The sequence below is a fragment of the Quercus robur genome, chromosome 3 (genome assembly GCF_932294415.1).
Source record: "Quercus robur chromosome 3, dhQueRobu3.1, whole genome shotgun sequence".
Classification (NCBI taxonomy): Eukaryota; Viridiplantae; Streptophyta; class Magnoliopsida; order Fagales; family Fagaceae; genus Quercus; species Quercus robur.
Genome location: NC_065536.1, coordinates 18,985,140 through 19,005,648, shown reverse-complemented (window position 1 = coordinate 19,005,648; position 20,509 = coordinate 18,985,140). Strand labels below are relative to the sequence as shown.

The following is a 20,509-nucleotide window of genomic DNA, read 5'->3' as shown; positions in this document are numbered from 1 at the left end:
AATAGTCTATCAACTCATTTATCAACTTATTTATAGAGTTATACTAGTTATCTCTCCTTTAGTTGCTATTTGCAATTACAAATATAGTATTTTCAACCATAATTATTGAAAAAACTAGGTTTCGCAACAAAATTGAAGATGATTTTTAAAGAATTTTTTAGTTTTCCATATTGAAAAATAAATTTTTGCAAAATTTAGTATAAAATCAATTTTATTTATATATATTTTTCAAGATTTTTTTTTAAAAACCCCGAGTTTCATTTATAGATCAAACAAAATTTTTTGGTTGAAATATATTTAAAAATAGCTGCTTTGTATCTATTCTTTTGTTAATATTGTAATAAAACAAATCATTGGCCTTCTAGAAATGATTTTCTGGGAGAGTTTAAAGTAGTAAAAAGTGAAAAATATAGATTCTATTTTTGATTAGCATCTAGAAATTTATTTCTAATCTTATACTGCATGAAAAATGAAAGAAATGCACATGTTAAGAGAGTTTGGAACACCTTGTCAAAAAAAATAATTAATTAATTAATTAATTATTTAACTTAAAACAGGTGCTATTTAATAGAGCTATGAAGTTTGTGTTTTTTTTTTGGCTGAATGAGTTATGAATTTTGTGTTGAAAATTTTAGAACTGAACTATTAATACTGAAAGCATATGCACCAAAAATTTTAGAACTGTGAAATTATTACAAGAAATTGATAATACCATTTGATAACAATAAATGTCGAAACACGAAATTCCACATTTAATCATATATCATAATTTTTTTTTCCCAAAATGGTCGTTCTTAACTCAAACAATGAGCATTTTAGAGTTGTATTACTTGAAGGTTACTAGTATTGGTGGTGGTGACAATCATGATAACAACAACAATGCTAAGTGGGATTGAGGTGTACAGTGATGGTAATGCATTAGTGCCCACAATAACAGTATAAGTTATTTGTAACAATTGTAATGGTGTTGTCGACAAGTTGGTGGTGCTTTGCAATAACAATTGTCACGACGACAATAACAGTAGTATGATACACATGATGATCACGATGGTTGTAGCTAGTGATATTGAGTCATTGATCATTATGGTGGTGGAAATAGTAATCACGTTGGTAATTGATGGTAGTGATAAAATGATATCGATATTGCTCATGTTGTTTGTGATTGAAAAAAGAAAAAGAAAATATTAAAACAATCCAGAGGGTCGTGAGATTAATCACTGGGGGATATAAACACCCACTAAATTAGCATTTCCACAGAGTTAGGTTGCAAGTGGTTGGTGATTGAATAAATTAACTGCTAAGCATTGCCTAACATGTCAAAGTATTGAAATTAATTTTAAGACTTTAGTTGTCACTCGTTTTCATACTCCACAAATCTGCTTCTTGTATATATTGATACCTTGTGGATGTATAATTGTTAGGTTCTAAAGACTTAGGAACTAATGTATTTAGAACTCTAATATGTATTGTTGGCAAATCATGATCAAAACAGATTGTTTAGTCTTGTTTAGACTTGCTCAAAGTTGTGTCTTTTATGTAAAGTTGGATTCAAGCTGATGCAGAAGTATTAGTGCATTTTGGCCTGGTTCGATCGATCGAAATTTAGGCTCGATCAATCGAAATTCAGGTAGAATGCATTTTTCTGTAGAATTCCAACTCAGCCCTAGCTCATTAAAACGTTTTAGGGTTTTATGTTTTTGCCCTAGGTATATAAGGCAAATCCTAGCCACGTTTTAAAAGTTACTCATATTGCTGTTTGTGTAAATCTCTTGTGAGATCTGTGAGGAACTTTCCTTTACACAAGTTTAGGATTATCAAGAAGGAGATTCGTTCAAGAACTTGATGATCATTCAATTGCTGCCATAGGAGCTTAAAGAAACATAAGCGGGTGTGCTTGTACTTGCTGGAGAATCCAAGAAAGGAGTCCGTGGTCTCGGAGCTTGCACGTGGTCGTGTCAGTAAGTTTCTACTGGTGGGTAGCAATAGGATGTTAGTGGTCTAAGTCGCTATTGTAAAACTTCAATTCTTTCATAGTGGATTCAGGTTTAGCTTGAGGATAGCTAAGTTAAATCCTCCCCAGGCTTTTACCGGTATGGTTTCCTAGGTCATCATATCATTGTGTTATTTATATTTCCGCTGCTATGCACGATATGATTGTTTGATTGTGATAACCTAGATCTGGAATTTGGACTAAGTAATAAATTAGCTAATTTACTAAGTTAATCCAATTGTGTTTTTAAGGGATCTAAAAACTGACAATAATTATCCTCAGATTTCATCAAATAAAAGTCTCTAGACTAAAATACAATGCTTTAAGAAAACAAAAAGAATCAAGAAAGTGTAAAGATAATTGATTTCAAGGAATTTAGTTTCCTTTGTTTCAAAATATGTAATCATTTTATGATCATGACATTATCCCTTAATCATATCCATGGCCTTAGTAGTAATCTTATGAAAGAGAGTTTTGGGGCTATACTTTGCATGAGGCAAAATTGATGAGACTGGAACTAGCTAGCATATTAAGATCATATAGAAACTACCCCAGAAGAAAAGAAGCCTAAATGTTATTATGTCCTTAAGAACTTGAAGCTGCCTAAAAATAAATTAAACCTAAAACTTTGAAATTAAGATTTGGTTACACCAATCAATCAGTCCATGTAATATGCTTAGAAGACAAAAAAAGTCAGCATTGGCTGAATCAATCTCTTGAGAATAATTTTTCAAAATGCCTCCTGAATGTTCTTCATTTAAGATCATTGTTCTCCCAAAATCATAAAAATGACCTTGCCGTCTTGTTTCCAAACTATGTACTAGAGTACAAAGTGTCATAACTTGGACACATTTTAGGTTAGACACCGCCTAAGACTAACATATATAACGCCAACACATTGTAATGGATTTTACTTTATAGGTTTGCTTCACTTCATTGAAAACTCCCATTAATGGCATATAACAAACTCCAGCAAGCAACCCACCAACCATTGTTCCCCTTTGGAAGATTAAGACAAATGAAGAAGAGATATTGTGAGAAATGGTGACGTTTCAGCTACATGGCTTACAGTGAGAATCCATAAAGATCTTATGGAGTTTAGCTAAATGGAGCTTCCAAACAAAAGCTGGTTTGACAATCTCCAACAACCATACAAATTAGAAACATCAAACGTTGTGTTGCTTTTCTTTCCAGTCCAATCCACAAACCTTATCTAATAAAGGCTTACACCACCCACACAAGCTCACACGCCAGCATATCTATACATACATAGTTATATACATACATACATGTGTATATATACATATAATAGAGAGTGGGAGAGAGAGAGAGAGTCAAGGTCTTTGAAGAAGGCAGAAGAAATTAGGCAGTGACATTACATTTAAGGAAGAAAGTAAAAGAAATAAGGCAGTGGAATAGCATTCATGGCGTAGAAAAGTTGTGCTTGCTTAGGAATTTATACCTACTCTAGCCAATAATTACTTAGGAGATTATACATCATTACATAATTGATGTTTTCTTCCTAGCTAATAGAACTTCACAAACACATGCCAAGAAAATTGACTGTGATTACTTATGAAGATATACTTGTCCTAGTCAATAATTAATTAGACCATATAAGACTAAAGATCATTACAAATTTTATATTTTCTTCCAAATCGAACTTCATATTGCACTCGCCAAGAAAATAAATGAACCTAGGACCACAAAGAGAGAGAGAGAGGGTATCAAGGATAAAACCTTGTCATCTACTTTGAACTAGTAAGATTTTTATTAGTACTGTCCTATAGGCTGCAACTAATTGTTTTGATAAATCCTTCTACAAATGTCAGAATGTTTAAAGAATTGTTTGTGCAAGCAACTGGATACAATATATTGCTGACATTTATTTTTTCCAATCTATCATGGTCTTGTTTTCCCTGTGAATTGTTGCAAAGTTTTATTCCAAATTTCCAACAGACCTGAAATCATTAATGATTGTGAATTTTATCCTGCAGAGGTAGTCAGGTAGTGGTGGCAGTGGTGATAGCGCAAGATGGTAAAGATATGTTTGAGGACAATAGTGACGTCAAGGTTGTAAAGAGCATAGTGTTTTGGTCTGGATGAACTGATGAATATTTCTATTTCTTAATGTTAACCACCTCTCATTTGACTCCTAGGAAAAGGAACAATTCTTCATCATTTGCTTTGACACCTTGGCTACTAACGCTGTTCAGTCTGAACTTCATCTTGACATGGGATTATATGTTTAAACCTATCAACGTCTCAAAATCTAAGATCTTATAGACACTTTCACTCTAATATCATATTACAAATTAGTTTCTGAAGTTAAACTATGATGAATTTGAGCCAACTGTATGCATATCAAATTTATAAAATAAATAAATAATGAAGACCGTGACTAACACAATGTGGCATGGTTTGGGTCCAAATCCTCTCTGGCGTTGCATATCAATCAATTTCTCTAAGTTTTTGGTCTGTATTACATCAGCTTGTCAAAAATTCAAAGGAGCCATGGGTTCATCTTTTCTATGTGCCATTGTCTTCCTAAAATCAATGACATTTAAGTTGCGAAAAATTGGTAACATCTTTGTACACAAAATTAGACATTTACAATAAAAAACTTACTAGTTAGCAGCAATGAATTCAGAGGACAATGAAACGGTCTCTCTCCTTCCAGTCCCAGATATGAGATAACCCATAATATAGCAAAAATAAGAAATAGCCCCTGGGGCAGCCTCTAACTCTTTACATACTGGCCAGCCAATAATTCAACAAGCTGCATAGGGAATGTAATAAACTCTGAGAAAGCCGCAGCATATCCTTTGCTCTTTTTTTTATGGATGAACAAGAAGCAGAAGTACTAAATTACAAAACTTTAATTTCACTAATAATAAAATGAGAGCTTGTTGGATAAAAATCAGAACTCATTACATTTTGCTTATTAAAGTTAGATACATCACTTTAGTATGTTTTTCTCTCGTAATTATTGGTGTTCATATTTATTTTCTTAATTAATTTTTCTGGGGTGTAGAGGCAGATAAAAGAAGGATGTGACATGCTTTGACTAATTTATGGCTTTACCTAGGGATTAAAAACAGAAAATATGGATGCTTATGAATTCTGAAATTGCCTAAATGGCTCATGACAAACTTGACAGTAACAAATCATGTTCTAACAGTTTCACCACAGACAACAGAAGAGATGCCAATAGTATTATATATCCAATCTCACCAACAAAGATTTGAAAGCAAAACTACAAGTCAAATTCATAGTGCAGAAAGCATTTAGTGGAGATGAGGTATGAATGTGCAGTGCTTATTCAATGTTAACATAAATTGGGGGTTTTCAGTTTCAATGGTCCTAATACTAACCTCAATTACATATCTCTTCCGTGTGTACTTAATCTGTTGAAATCGTTGTTGCATATGTGGGTACATTTATTTTGTTATTGAACAAGTCACCTCATCATTGTTTACCAGTTAATGATTCAATAAGGCTTAAGAAGCCCATGAAGTTATTACAATAATACAAGGTTTGTACTTGTTTATACAAAATATGCAATGTTAGAGTTGACAAGTTATTGATACCCTTGCATCCAACAATCTGGAATTTGAACTCCCTGCCAATTGAGGATTTGTACAAAGACGAGAAAAGAGAGAAGGAAATAGTCTAACAAAGAAGAAGATCACAATGCTGAAGAAACATACTCATAAGTTAGAGAGCACCATAAGGTATATAATCATAACCTCAACTGAATCTTCCATAAGATACAAAGGGCTGGGCCTGGGATAGTACTTCTTTAGTTCACCAATTGTATTTGCTTTCTCTCTCTTCTTTTTTGGGAAGGAAAGAAGAGAATAGAGCCCATTTTTGTGAGGCTTTTTTTGGGCCCATTTCGACCTGTTGTGGGCTCTTTATTGCACAACATACTGCCACTTTCCTTGTTTTGCTCATGGATCAGGTGGCTTGGTCCAATCACTTTCCTTATTTTGCTCTTTGGTCTCCTTGTAAAATCCCTACTCCCAATTCAGCTCAGTGCATGGTCTTCTCTTATCATTACAAAACACCTGAGAATTCTCGCCAATCGAATAATTTATGTTCACATGGGTTAAGTCATTACTTCTAATTCATTTTGTCTTCAATAATCACATATTATCAGAACAACAACACTTATATAAGAAGATAAAACTTGGGTAAGTATTATTAAAAGAAACATGCAATACAACAAAGACTATAATTATCTTTAGAGCCAACCAAACACCAACAAAGTAAATCTACAGTAAGTATATCAAAGAAGTAAAATAGTGCTTTTTTTTTTCTTTGTTTTCTTTTTTTTCTTTGATTGTAAAATCCAAGTTAGTATCTATACATCAATACAACCAAAACCAGGGGAAAAAAACACAATCAATCAAACTTTCATCTTTGTGTCACTGCTGCGCGAGAGAACCTCCAATCCTCCTATTTAATGCAAAAACTTCTCCAACTGCTGCTGATGCTTCTAATGAACGTTCTTTGAGTCCAACCATTACATTCCTTCCTGAGCATTAATTTTGATATACTTGCCAAGACCAAAATCACCAGCTCCCTCTTGGTACCAGATTTAAAAAAGGCCTCCTTAATGGAAAGACTAATAGCATAGTAGTAAGCCAATGCTAACAACCAGCAAGAACCTTGTGGGCTTGTACCAATCTCTAGGTTTACAAATAAAACAAGCGCCATGCCACTTAGATTTTCATTTGCCACACCCTTCAACCAGAATAGGAACCTACGAATCTTGACATTGCAAAAGTTGTCTGCCAAAGCCAAGTTGCTCCTGCCAAGTAGCTGATTATCTGATATAAATCCAACTGTCTCCACTCTACATAGTATAGAAACTCCTAAACCCAACTATGTCCCCACCATTCTTTTTTCTTCAATAATCACATTTAATCATTAATAATAAGCAAAGATAAATCCTAATTTTTTGGGGCAATTATTATTTAAAAATTAAAAACTTAAGTAATACATGATCATGAGAACAAACAGCTGCATTGCACCTAATCCTGCCCTTGATCAGAGGACTGCTCACAACAAGCTGATCACAAAAGAATTACATGATGATTGCGATGTGGGCATTTATTCCTAGTCAACTTTAAATTTTGTTCTTCTTCCAGTAACCAAGGTAAGCTACATCACATAATCATGCATTAAAGAAGCTCTCACTATCTTGTTGAGAAGACCTCCAACTTTCCACTTGAAGGAAAGTGTAGAAAGAAGGGTTACCTCAAGTTCCCAACATTGCACCACCAGATGCAATACGGTAGAAGGTGGATTAGAATTAGCCCATTTAACCCAACTGCTCATATTTGACTATAGAATCATGGTCTCCATGATTAATGAACGCTCTGCAAAACATCTTGCCACTCTAGCCATATCAAACACCATATTATTGTATCATTTAATCAAAGTTAAACCTAGACTAGATGTTAAAGTGGAAAGGCTAGGAGATGGTATATCATGTAGGTCAAAGAATAAAACAATAAGCCAACATAATATTAAATGGCCAAGAAAAAGAAAAGACCATCTATGAGTATTGAATCATGTGAGAGAGAGAGAGAGAGATCAAATAACCTACATTCATACCCCAAAAATGATTTCTTATTTCCTAAAATCAAGTAAGTTTCTTAATGCATCCAAGCTTCTAATAACCTAAGAAATGACCACCTAGGTTGGTAGTAAAATGACTTATTCAGATAACCTTTTTTTATCCAACCCATTTTTGGACAGAAATGAGCACTAGAAAAGAGAACTGTCTTCAATCTATATCTCATTTTCAAAATTTACAATCTTTGTGTCTCATTTTAAACTCCAAAATCTTTGCATATTACTGAAAAATTTTGTAGTCACATATTTAACTTGGGTCTTTCTCAAATCTTTCCCAATGTTCCTTAGACTAATCCAATAGGATAGAAACCCATATCTCAAACTGCATCTTCATAGATAAACAAGTCAAATTTCACATCAAGATTAAAAAAAATAATAGTAAAAAAAAAATCAACCATTTATTCAGATTTGAAATATATTTCTCCACCTAAAGAATAAAACCCATGTATCATAAAAGTATTCAACAAAAGAGAAATAAAATTTTTTATAGAGAACTCCAAGTTTTTCAAACTAAATTCTAATCATCAAAAAACAGATATAATTTTTTTAAAAAAAAAATTTTAAAAAGGCATTTTGATCACGAATAATTTTGAACAAAGAGATCAACCATAGTGTCAAGTTCTAATAACATAAAGAGATCAAAACATGTAAAAGCTGCAAGCACCTATGGAATATTAAGATACAATTCAGATCTAATTTAACCCTAATGAAATTTACACAACAAGGGAGATTTAGATTACTTTCAATTTGGAAGGCAGGAACAACGTTGCACATAATAAGAGAAACAAAATATATATTATCATAAAGATACCCCAATAACCTCAGCCCAAAAAAATAATACATAAACATTTTAGGATTGGTCACGCAGATATATCGATAAAAGTAACTAAATTAAGCAGATTATGCACCTTAAATGTATTTTTCTTGTATTGGAAGTGTATCCATGGATATGAGCTTCCAATTCTTGGCATCTTCATGTTGCAAATGTTTCACGCAAACCAATATCAATGACTTCCGTACATGCCCAAACTTGTATTAGTATATATATGCACACCTACACCATCAACTTTAACCCAAACTTGTATTAGTATATATATGCACACCTACACCATCAACTTTAACATTGATGCACTCAAGATTTTACAAAAGTCAATTAGAAAATATGCAGGAGTCATTTGTATCAACTCTTTACCTCCTTTTCCGTGTAGCGGCTACTTGACAAAAAAAAGAGTACAATAACCTACCTATAACACTCAAACTTTTCTTGTTGCCTAGGTTTATGGAGATAAGTTCAAATAGAAATTTGATCTTATATTTCTATATTTGAAATATGGAAAGTTGACAACTCTTAATAAGGATATGAATTGTAAAACCCAATAAAAAATGATAAGGAGAAGGAAAATGTAATTTATCAACATATGGTATCATTGAGTATTCAAGTGTGTTGAACCTCATACAAACATGGGAAGGATGTAAAAATCTTGACTTAACCATAAATCACTTGTTGCAATTACTTTATCTATATGACTACTATAGAGCATTTATGGCATGAGTTAGTTCTCTATGGGTGTAGCTACATCTATTGTAGTAATAAATGCAAACTATGTCCCAGCCTAATGTACCATCGACGGTATAGAATCCAAAAGTGAAACACTTTGTCCTTTCAATTAGCAACAAGTAGGATATAATGTGGATTGAGACACGTTGATAAGAACATTTGCATTAACCCCTTAATGACATCAACAATCCTCCAACAACATGCCAAGTATAGTTCACTAGAAAATCCTAATTATCTAGAATCTGAGCATTTGGAAATTGGAACTATAATTAAAATAGTTAAATGTTACATAATTACCCATGTAAACTTACAGATGGGGTAGGTAACAATGCCATTGCAATCCTATTTTTGTCATATGATTAGTACATATTGCCTGTGTGTCAAGGATGCAACTCTGAATAAGAATCTGCAACAACATATATATATAAATGGCACACAAGACACACATAGGTAGGGAAACAATTTTAAACAAGAAGTCAACCAATTGGACAACGTAAATATGTTGAGCTAACCCATGTTAATAACTTGTCAGTAGAAAAGGCATCTACTTAAGTATTTGGAGAAAATAATCCACTAATCTAGCTTTACTTGAGAAGGCTTTGTTCAAGTAATTATCATGATATCATCCCAAGAAAATTAGCTATTGATAAGGCTGGAGGGCAATAACAAGGAGGACATTCAGTAAACTGAATAGAATCATGGGTAGAATCTGCAAAAGGTATTCAATGCAACCAATTACATATGAAAATAAATTAGGCCAATACCCCATTTCCCACCCACAAAAAAAAAAAAAAAAAAAAAAAAAAAATGCAAAAACCTTGTAATGTATAAATTCAATGTACAATAAATTACAAGTATATACTAAAAGGGAATATAAAATTTACCATATGATGAAAAAATTAGACATCATTGCAACAAAGAAAAGATAAATTACTGAATCAATTGCAAAATAAGACATGCTTCTCATCATGTCTAAGTTGCCTATGGCATATATTATAAAAAGTAATGATTATAGAATATTAAGCACCCAAAATCAAGATCTTTATTTGTTTATAATTCATTATCCTACAGATTACTTGGCTACACTAAAATAAACTGCACCACAAATGCATATTAGGCAAAATATAGAGACACCCAAAGGTTTTTCTTCAAAATTCAATTTTAAGCCGAATAATAATATCTTCAACTTTTTATCTACTTATACGGCTTTAACAGAAGTATTACACTAGCTCTCACCTTGAAATTCCACGCCTATTTCCCCAATTTTCAAACTATTCAAAGCAGAATAAAAGGAAAAATATGTCATAATAAAACCAATTGGCACAGCAAAACTATACAGAAAAATATTAACTGAAATAGCTCAGTGAAGGAGTTTTCAAATCCCATAACATTTGGTTTCCCTACCTCATTAAGGTATAACACTCAACCAATTAACAAAATACCTTACAATATAACAATACTGACCATGTGCACCCACCATACTATAGTCTAGGATTTAATTACCACAACATATAGGAATAGCAATATTAATCAACCCCTATACATTTCTATCAACAAAATCAACCCCTATATATGACATTGAAGTTGTGCTGGTGTATATAGCCACCTCATGCAGTACATTGTTTCCACAGCATAATTATGCAATAACATGTACTCTGAGCGGCAACCGTAACTTCTTACTATTCTGGCCACTGCCAAACACCAATTCCTCCACATCACACACATCAACCTCACATAGCATCTCCAAAAAAGTGTTTGTACAGCACAAATTTTCTCTATTCATTATATTTTTAATTTGATTAAATTTGACAACAGTGGCATAAAGCAACAACAAAAAGTTCGTGCAAAAAAAGTCCGTCAGTGTTTGTATTTGGTTATAACAATACAATGCTATCACGTGGTAAATCATCTACTTAGAATCATTCTTCATCAAAAACTTCATACTAAGAACCCATATAATATGGATTGAAAATCCATTAACAAAGCCCACGCAATCACACCATTCAAATTTTATACCAGTTTCCAAACTGCCATTGCTTCATAGTAGATGGATAGAGGAGTAAACAAGAAAGGAAAAGTACTAAACTACAAAACCGAGAGTTCATTCATATGCTGACACAGTAACAAGCCAGCGACGTGTCCCATAAACAAGAAAATGATTCTAGAAAATTGAGTATCAAAAACCAAGATTTTATTTGTTTATCACTTATTATCCTACAGGGTTTACACTACGTAAAATTGCACCACAAATGCATAATTAGGCAAACCATAGAAACACCCAAATGTCTTTCTTTGCAATTCAATTTTAAGCCCAATTTCTTTGCAATTACTGCTATAAGGAAGAATACTAAACCGAAAAATGAGAAAATTGAGCACCTACTAGTTTCTTTCTGCCGTACCTCACAAAGGTATAAAACGCTCAACTGGATCTTCCATAAAATACAAAGGACTGGGCCTGTGATAGTATTAGATAACAGAGCCTTTTTTTGTGAGGCTCTTTTGGGGCCCATTTTGACTGGTTTTGGGCTCTTTATTGCACAACATATTTCCACTAAGGCAGAATTAAGGTTTACCCAAAGATCAGGTGGCCTGCTCCAATCACAAAATTAGTGTTTACTTTACGTTCTTCTTATGGTACAGTCTTGAGAGAATCAAATATTGGGCGTGAATTAATCTATCTTAATAATAAATTTCATTACTTATCCAAAAATAAAATTGCAATGAAGCAAATGCAGTCAAGCTCGGCCTAGAGTAACCACATAACTACTCTCATCTCGAATCAAATTGTTTAGTTTATCAGTTGCACATACTCGTCCACTAACCTCTAAAACTTCACACTTTTATTTGTTAAAACAATTTTTTAAAATTTTTTACAATTAAAATAAATTGAATTTAGCAGCAAATCAAATGACTAATTTCTTTGTGTATTTATTATATTTTACTTGTACATTCACATTTATACCTTAACATGTTTTTCTAAAACAACTTTTAAAAAAAAATTACACCAGAAAAAAATTGAATTTTGTAGAAAATCAAATGGCTATTTCTTTCATTAATTTTTGCTCTTTGTTTGTTTTTTGTTTTTTTTTTTTTTTTTCCCCAGAGAAGATTGTAACTTTATTTAGAAGAAGATAAATTTAGTACATGATGAGTAATAAGTCGACTCAATCAACGGTAGATTTTCTTCTATCCAAGTTACAAAACTATCAGAATTTTCTACTTCTTTAACATATTTTACTAAAATATGTGCTGATCTATTCTCTTATTGTTACACATGAGGGACTCTAGCTTACTACTGAAAGGTTTGGAGTTTCTACCCCACCCCTTCTAAGATGTTTGAAATAGATAAACCCATGAGGGCATCAGATATAATCTTTGAATCATTTATATCCAGTCATATGAATTTATACAAGAATATCCTTATACTTAAATATGTTTATCTTATATCAAGTTTTTTTTTTTTTTTTTTTTGGTAAACATACATGTTAGCACCATCCTTCGTTCAGCCTCTATGTCTTCAGGGTGGAAGCCTACCTCTCTTTAATGAGACTTGACATATATTTTGGATAAGGGTGAAGTATGAGCCATTTGCATTGCACAACTATTTATTCAAAAGAAATTATAAAAGTAAAACTATTCATTAAAAAAACAAAGAAATGGTAAAAACATATTACTTCCTTGCATGTTGAAAAACAAATGAAGAAGAAATGATTAAAGAGTTTTTTGCCTTGCTTTTTGCTAGGTGTGCTAAATGTGCTAAATGCTATAATATTTGGCATTTGGCACATCAAACTCCAAAATATGAGCTTCATCAAGTGTTCTATATGTGCCATTTTTTTGGAACATGCCACAGTACGTTCTCAAATTTGAGAACGTACTGTTTACCTTTACCATAATTTATATTACTTTTTTATTCTCGCTAGGGCCACTGCCTCTATCTCCTTATCTCCTCTTTCTTCCCTCTGTCTCCTCATTCCTTCACCTAAATGTATCTGCTCTCTCTCTCACTTCATTTCTTTGCTCTCTCTCTCTCTCTCTACTCCACATCACTGTCTCCCTCTCCGACGAAACCCAAGCCGGAGCATCAAGCCACGCCACGCCACGCCACACGAACCCGATCTACACTCTCAGATCGCCGTCCACCAACACAGCCACACAAACCCGACCCACCACATCCACAACAACCCATGGCCTAATCACCATGCACCGAACTTGTCGTGCCATCCACCACGTCATCGGAACCTCCCACCATCAGATTTCTCTTAATCGACCTGCAGTAGTGGGTTTTGCTTTTGGATTTGTTTGATTTGGGATGTGGGTTTGTTTAATTTGGTTGTGTTTTTTGCCGTGCCGATCTCTCTGGTTGTGTTTTTTTTTTTTTTTTTAATTGAGGTGGCGTTGGTGGATGTGGGTTTGTGCCGGTGGTGGTTGTCGGTGTTATTGCGGCAATGGTGGTTGTGCCATTATCGTTGGCGATAAGGATAAGGATGATAGGGAGTAATTAATATATTATTTTAATATGTAATAAATATTATTTTAATGTATAGAATTGAAGTATAAAACATTAGATAAATGACATGTTATAAAATGATGTGTTAAAATGATAAAATAAGTTTTTGATATGTTAAAATGACATTTTTTATAAAAGAGCTGATGGGAATGCTCTAAGGTTGCACAGTGTTCATGTATGATGTAACCCCACCAACTGAGGAAGTCAAAAATAATTGGTCTCTCTGCTCAGCCCTACAGAATTGGAATCTTGTAGAAGAAAGCATTTGTGGTATGAGGGTCAAGGAACTTTTCTACAGGTCACTTGCTCAGTCCAGCTACATCCGAAGGTGATTTTTGAAAGTGCAACAGGATTGCTTGAGGAATATCAAGGCTTAAACGCTGCGCAACGGGTATAGCTGGGTCTGGTAACTAGTGTGGGATCTGGGACTCACTTGCATGATAGTATGTATATCGGTTTTCATCTGGGACATCACAGCATGTTTCGCTGATGTCCCCCCCAGTGCTAGATGATTCGGTCTAGCCTTACTTTGTATACTTGGTTTAGATCAAAATTTAAAATAAAAGTTTCTATTGTTTCGGGTTCCCAAAAAAAAAAATGTAACGTTTCTTTCATCCAAATTAGATTCTTCTTTCTCTACATCATTTTTCTTTTTCTTCGTTTTTCTCATCAACATCCTCTTCTTCATTAGCACTTGCCTCTGACTCAATCAACCTGCATTGTAACATACAACATTAGATTTTATATGTAACTAACACTTTCAGGTTAAGATGATCATAGAGTTACATGAGGATATTATGCTATCATGAACGTCCATTTCTTATTAGTACGGAAAGCTGCTCCCACAATATCAACTACCACCATAGCTCTAAAAGATGTGGATGGTCAGGAAATTCAAATTCGCATCATATTAGGTTTTTTTTTTTTTTTTTCAAAAAATGTGTTTAAAAAATTTTCAATTATACTAACTTTCCATTTCTTTTAGCTTTAGGAACTTCTCTTTCAATCTCAACATCCACATCAATGGCTCGTTTCAGGGGAAGAATCTGATTTTTCTCCTACATGAATATATGTAGTTATGATAATTTACATGGATAACCTTATAAACAAATCCAATAATTAATAGTTGTTATTGACACAGTATACCTGTTCATGTTGCAACTGCTTATACACATGATCTTCAAACACGTGAATGGCTGTGAAATTTTGTTTTGTAGGGAAAATGTTGTTTGGATTGATTTCTATCTGGAACATGTATGTTTTTCCAAGTAAATTCTTTATTGGCTTTGGAACAACATCCTCATCATCATCCTCATCCTGTCATATGGGGGTTTATATATATATAGACACACACACACACACAAAAGATTCATTTGTTATACCAAATATTCGAAAGATATATGGAAATCTTAAAAATCATGATAAGTTCATAACCTCAAGAAGTGTTACAAAGCTATAAATATTATACCTTTATTTCTGTAGTATAGACTTGTGTAGCAGGAATACGAACAATTTTCTCTGCTTCCTTGTCCAATACCACAAATATTGAGCTGCCACTTTCATCCTTGACATGTAATTCTAATCTGTACCTGAAGTTTTTGGTAAATGTGTAAGTTTCTACAATATATATTTTATATGTAATATATTTTAATCTTTTTCATAAACTAGAACTAACCTTATTGTTGGAGAAGAAAATTCTTTCTTGCACCTTTCACACCAAAATGTAGATCCAATTGTTTTAGCCTTTTTAGGACAATCAGTGCATGAAATATAATACCATCCATTTTCAGCATTTACTTTTTTCACAACAGCCATACAATAGAAAATCGCTTCCTACAGTAATTTTTTTATTAGTATATAATACATGTAACTTTGTCATTAATCAAATACTTATTTAGATTTTTAACTTACCTGGGATTTTGATTGCTCAAGAAATTTTATAATTTCCTGTATTGTCCTCTTATCTCTTACCACTTCTTCAAAATCCCAGCGGATGTAATCCTTCTGATTATCCAAGTTGATAACCTTTGTTGCAGATGTGGAGGACAACGAAAGTTGGTCTTATTACATACAAGAAAAGTTAATAGTCAGCATAGCATTTAACTGAACCTTACAAATAGCATAACGAACTAAATTATGACATATATATTCTTACTCTTGAATGATTTCACAGTTGTTGAAGTAATTATCAAAATAGTTGATTTTGATCTATCCAGGCATACATCTTCTGTGATACTTTCTGCAAGGTCTCCCCACAATGTAATCTGAATTTTAAGTTTCCTGCATTTTGGGTTATTTTAAGCCTTTTTTCATTATTTGATAAATTTCCTATTATTAGGATTAAAAAATCATTTGAGTTGAACGAACCTTTTGTCTTCAATCTTAATGATCCTTCTCTTCAATGGCTTTCCATCTTTGTCTTTCTCATACACAGGGGAAATGGTTGACACTTTTCCAATAACATCTACATAATTTACATGATCAAATACATCAAGGACATACAACTTTATTTTTTTCCTTTAATCAAACCTTTCAATTATATGAATATAGAGTTAATATAACAAAATTTATAAGCATCAATACCTGTTAAGTGGACCTTTTTGTCACACCGACCACTCAAATGTTCAAATAGGACACATTCAAATTTATATTTTGGGATTGAAGGATGGTCTGACTCTGCTGGTTTAACTATTGTTGTTGCATAGAACTTGATCATATGTTCATTGGTGACTATTTTGTAATCAATCTGGTAAGGAATAACACCAAAATTCTTTATGTAATAGATGTTGCCTGCTTGTAATGATTCCCTGAATTGATGAACAAATGCATCCTTGATCCTTGCATGTATGTGATTGCCCTTATACAATCATGAATTAAACAATCAAACATTATTATTATTTTTTTTAAATAGATTAAAAAAAAGCAATTTTACATTTTTTTTTTTTTTAAGTTGTCTAGTTTATAGTTGATGTATGGTTGTATGAGCATTTGACCTGTTCATTGAGCAAGACCATATCCAGGCTCAGAAAATCGTTGTTCTTGAGATTGTAGAAAAACAAAAAGTTGTCTAGTTTAGAGTTGATGTATGGTTGTATGTGCATCTGACCTGTTCATCTAGCAAGACCATATCCAAGCTCATAAAATCTTTGTTCTTGAGATTGTAGACATCCCATAGTCGTGTGACTCGAGCCTTAATCTTCCAATTCTTTTTGTTACCATTGAGCTCATGAAGTAAGCTATAATCACCTTTCATCTTACCTATATTGAAGGCATAGGCTGATTTAATAAACTATGTCAAAGAAAATAGAAAAATAGATTGAAAAGGGAAGGGAGTTTGATACTAATACTGATTAAGAGACATAAACAATTAATTGTGTTTGATGCAAATGAAACCCAATGTGTAAGTGCTTAATATATAGGGCAAGTATCATTTGCTAATGCAATGAGTTGGAGCTTGAAGGGCTTGAGGATTATGGTAGCTTAGCTGCTTAGGCTTGAAGGGTCTAATGCAAACTTGTACTGCAACTATTCACTAGTGGAGGTCCAACAGTGGTGTCGTGGAGAGGTTTTTACCATAAGACTCTGGGTTTTTCACTTCACACATTTGGTGTTTTCACGTGGTTTGCTTCTCTTTATTCCATTTTTCATATTGCTTTACTTGTTTTAGTTGCTACTTGAATAAGCATGCAATGTGAAATTGGCTAATTACTTATATTGGACATTAATTTTTAGTTTAGGCTATCAGTGAATAAGCCATAAAATTGGGTATGTGGGATCTAAATATATACCTAGCGTGTTAGGTAGCATTTTTTTCAATTTGTTCTTGATTTTTCTCTAACGTCTACTAGAAAACTATTTCATTCAAAACAATATGTATTTAAGTCAAAATTAGTTTTGGCGATTGTTGTCTTACCAACAAATGGAGATATGTCTTCAAAAATTTCTTGGATAAATTGATATTGAGGATAGCTGCCAATTACAAATCATTAAAAACATGTTAGAAAAAAAAAATATGAACATGAACGAAATTCAGATTGTTTAGCTTGTGTACTATGACTGATATGTATTGTTAATAAAAGTAAATGGTATGTAACTCATAGTCATAGACCTAAGAACTATTACTTTGAAGCCCTGTTTTTTTTTTTTTTTTTTTTTTTTTTTTTTTTTTCTGTCCAACTAGGAAATCAATTTTATAAAGATTATGTGAGAGGAACTTCTAAGTAATTGATTAGATTATTGATCATATATTCTTCTCTTTCTAATGTTGACCCCTTATAGCCTAACTAGCTCCCTCATAACAGATATGATCAAAGTACAAAAGTTTGATAATTTCAAAAAAAAAAAAACAATAAAGCTCTTGGGAGTTGTTGCTTAACTGTAAAATTAATCGGAGATAACAAAGTGGTCATTAAATACATACCCTTTTTTGTAAAGCCTGCCGCGTAACTTGCCAGCTTTTTCTAGAGCTACCCTCCATATTTGCACCTTGTTCATGTCGAATTCTTGTTCATGCTTTACCAATGCTTTACCAAACTTTCTCTTTTGCTTACGCACTACTGATGGATTTATCTTATAAAAAATTGGTAGCACAAATTGACCCTTCTTCTTACACTTAAGGATTTTGACAAGCTCATCCAAACACCCTGTAGAAGATGCGTAGTTTTTGGAAAATACAACTATAGAAATTCTTGAACTTTCAATGGCTTTTAGAAGTTCTGCAGGAATTTCTTCTCCTATTGGAAGCTTTTTATCATCCATAAAAGTGTTAATTCCTTTATCACACAAAAATCCATTCAAATTGCTAATAAAAACACTGCGAGTATCTTCTCCTCTGAAACTCAAGAACACATCATATTTGCAGTGTTGGGTGAAAGAGGAAGAAGAGCTTCTCAGAGAAGCCATAGTGATAAGAGAAGAGAGAAAGAAATATGTGATAGAAATCAGACAAAGGAAAGTGGAAATAGGAATGGGAGTATCTTCTGATACAACTTTTTCTTTTTCTCTCTCCTTCGTGCTTTAGTCTTTTTCTTCTTTCTTTGAATTTGCAATCGCATTTGGAGGGAGCGGAAGTGGATTTATACCAGGGGATTGAAACTGAAAGTTTGGGAGGGAGAGGAGGACGATCGTGGACGTTGATTTCGTAAGGGCTATGGACGGCTGTGATTCGTTACTGGGGTTTTGATTTTTATTTCTGATGAGAAGTGTATGTGGCAGTGGCGCGGAAGAGAAGGATCGTGGCCGTTGATTTGTTGTGTCATCGACGGCAGATGCTTTATTTTGAGGGATTAGTGCGAATCGATGACGTGGTTTCTGAGATTTTGTAATGGTGGAATATTGGCCGGCCATGCCATGCGAAAATGGCCCATGGGCCCATTTGGGTTTGGATCATGATGAATAATTGAATATGACTTTCTTCCTTTAACTTCAAGAGGAGCAACGCCAAGAGAGGTTGGACAAGTGAAACGATGTTCTGGACTCTGGACCTTAGCATGTGATGAATTTTCGAAACTGGTATTAACTGCTAATAAATTGATATACATATTTTGCCAAGAAGAAAATGACAACTCAAACAATATGCATGGGGGAAAGATAAAAGGAAAGAGATAATGAAAACCATGATACAAGTTAGGCTCGAATCATCCAATAATCCTAAGCTACACAACCTACAAGTATGACCCCTTATATATTGATCTTTGTCAGTTTAAAAAATCATATGCCACGAGAAATAAAAAGACTTGCATATTATTTTGTTGGTTATCGACAAAGAGCTTAAAATATTTTTGTTAATGCATCGTTTGAATAATGGGAGCAGTGTGGAAGAGGAAGCAATTTTGGAAATTAGACCAGATGAAGAATCAAATAGTGAACTTACAGATGAGTTCCAAATTTTTCATTCTCTAAACCAAACACAGTGGTGCACTTGTCCTCAGTCATGTTTGACTCGTAATTGACAGCTTCTAGGCCATCATTGAAAAGTCTTCTGTTATCAATTCGTTACAAAACACTTGAGGGTTCTCGCCAATCAAATGGAATTATGTTCTCATGGATTGAGTCATTACTTCAAATTCATTTGTCTTCAATCATCACGTATTATAAGAACTGACATATATAACAGGATTAAGCTTGGATTTTTTTTGGGTAGGTATTATTAAAAGAATTGGGCAATAATGTGCAAAATTTTCACATTATTTAGGGTGAACCATCCACCGTACCTTCAAGCATGTTAATGCATGTTATAGGTATCTTTTGTTTAATCAAATATAATTTCATGGTTTAAATTAATTTATTTTTATTTTCCTCCATATTATTGTGAATGTGGTGATGGTGTATTTTTATTTTTGGTAGTTTCCATAATATTTCTTTTGCTTCCTTCTACTTTTTTTTTTTTTTTTTTTTTTTTTGAGAAACTCCTTCTACTTTATTTAATCCATCTATTCTCCTATTTTTCACAGCTTACGATGGAACGTAGAGAAAATGTCTAATTATATAAATATTGTGGGGTCAGAGAATTTATGACCCCGACCCATTTTGTATTAAGGCCTAAGGCCTGGGCCGAGGAGAGATATTGCCGAGGACGCACCATGGAAGTCCAGAACGACCTAAGGAAATGGCCGAAGATGACCTTGTACTCGGCATCCCATAGTGCCCCTAAAAGGAAGGGCGAGCACAGTGCAGAAGTAGCCCAAGTAAAAGGCTGCCAGTACTACAATAAAGCATTCTGCACCTGACAGGACCATGCTCTTCAGCTTTTACAACCACACCCAACCACTCTAGGTATGGGCTGATAGGACAAGTCTTAAACCCT

At 33.3% G+C, this 20,509-nt stretch overlaps 2 protein-coding genes across 4 annotated transcripts in view; both read right to left on the bottom strand.

The window, feature by feature from the left end:
* Positions 1-9,535, bottom strand: part of LOC126717402 (uncharacterized) — a 50,636-nt gene extending 41,101 nt beyond the window's left edge. Inside the window, exon 1 of the mRNA XM_050419143.1 lies at positions 9,506-9,535. The gene's annotated coding sequence lies outside the window, so the exon portion shown is untranslated. The remainder of the gene's footprint in view (positions 1-9,505) is intronic.
* A 4,773-nt stretch (positions 9,536-14,308) lies between these two features.
* On the bottom strand, positions 14,309-18,832 carry LOC126717395 (replication protein A 70 kDa DNA-binding subunit D-like). Of its 3 annotated transcripts, XM_050419086.1 has the most exons (12): positions 18,125-18,832; positions 17,618-17,673; positions 16,811-16,962; positions 16,288-16,561; positions 16,072-16,168; positions 15,860-15,984; positions 15,616-15,764; positions 15,380-15,537; positions 15,173-15,293; positions 14,851-15,021; positions 14,674-14,762; positions 14,309-14,418 (listed from the first exon to the last, which is right to left on the bottom strand). In XM_050419086.1, exons 1-12 carry the CDS (start codon positions 18,604-18,606, stop codon positions 14,346-14,348), a joined length of 1,947 nt encoding a protein of 648 aa, XP_050275043.1. In that variant the 5' UTR covers positions 18,607-18,832; the 3' UTR covers positions 14,309-14,345. The 3 variants fall into 3 exon arrangements, with proteins under 3 accessions (XP_050275043.1, XP_050275044.1, XP_050275045.1); XM_050419087.1 differs by lacking the exon at positions 14,674-14,762; XM_050419088.1 differs by lacking the exon at positions 17,618-17,673 and having other exon boundaries at positions 18,125-18,259.
* Between the last annotated feature and the right edge of the window lie 1,677 nt (positions 18,833-20,509).

Excerpts from the sequence above, each read along its gene's own strand:
- LOC126717395 (XM_050419086.1), bottom strand. The coding sequence starts at position 18,606 with ATGGCTTCTCTGAGAAGCTCTTCTTCCTCTTTCACCCAACACTGCAAA. Across the intron at positions 16,169-16,287 it reads CAAAAAGGTCCACTTAACAG|ATGTTATTGGAAAAGTGTCA; the intron begins GTATTGATGCTT and ends TAAATTATGTAG. Across the intron at positions 15,538-15,615 it reads TTGAGCAATCAAAATCCCAG|GAAGCGATTTTCTATTGTAT; the intron begins GTAAGTTAAAAA and ends AAATTACTGTAG.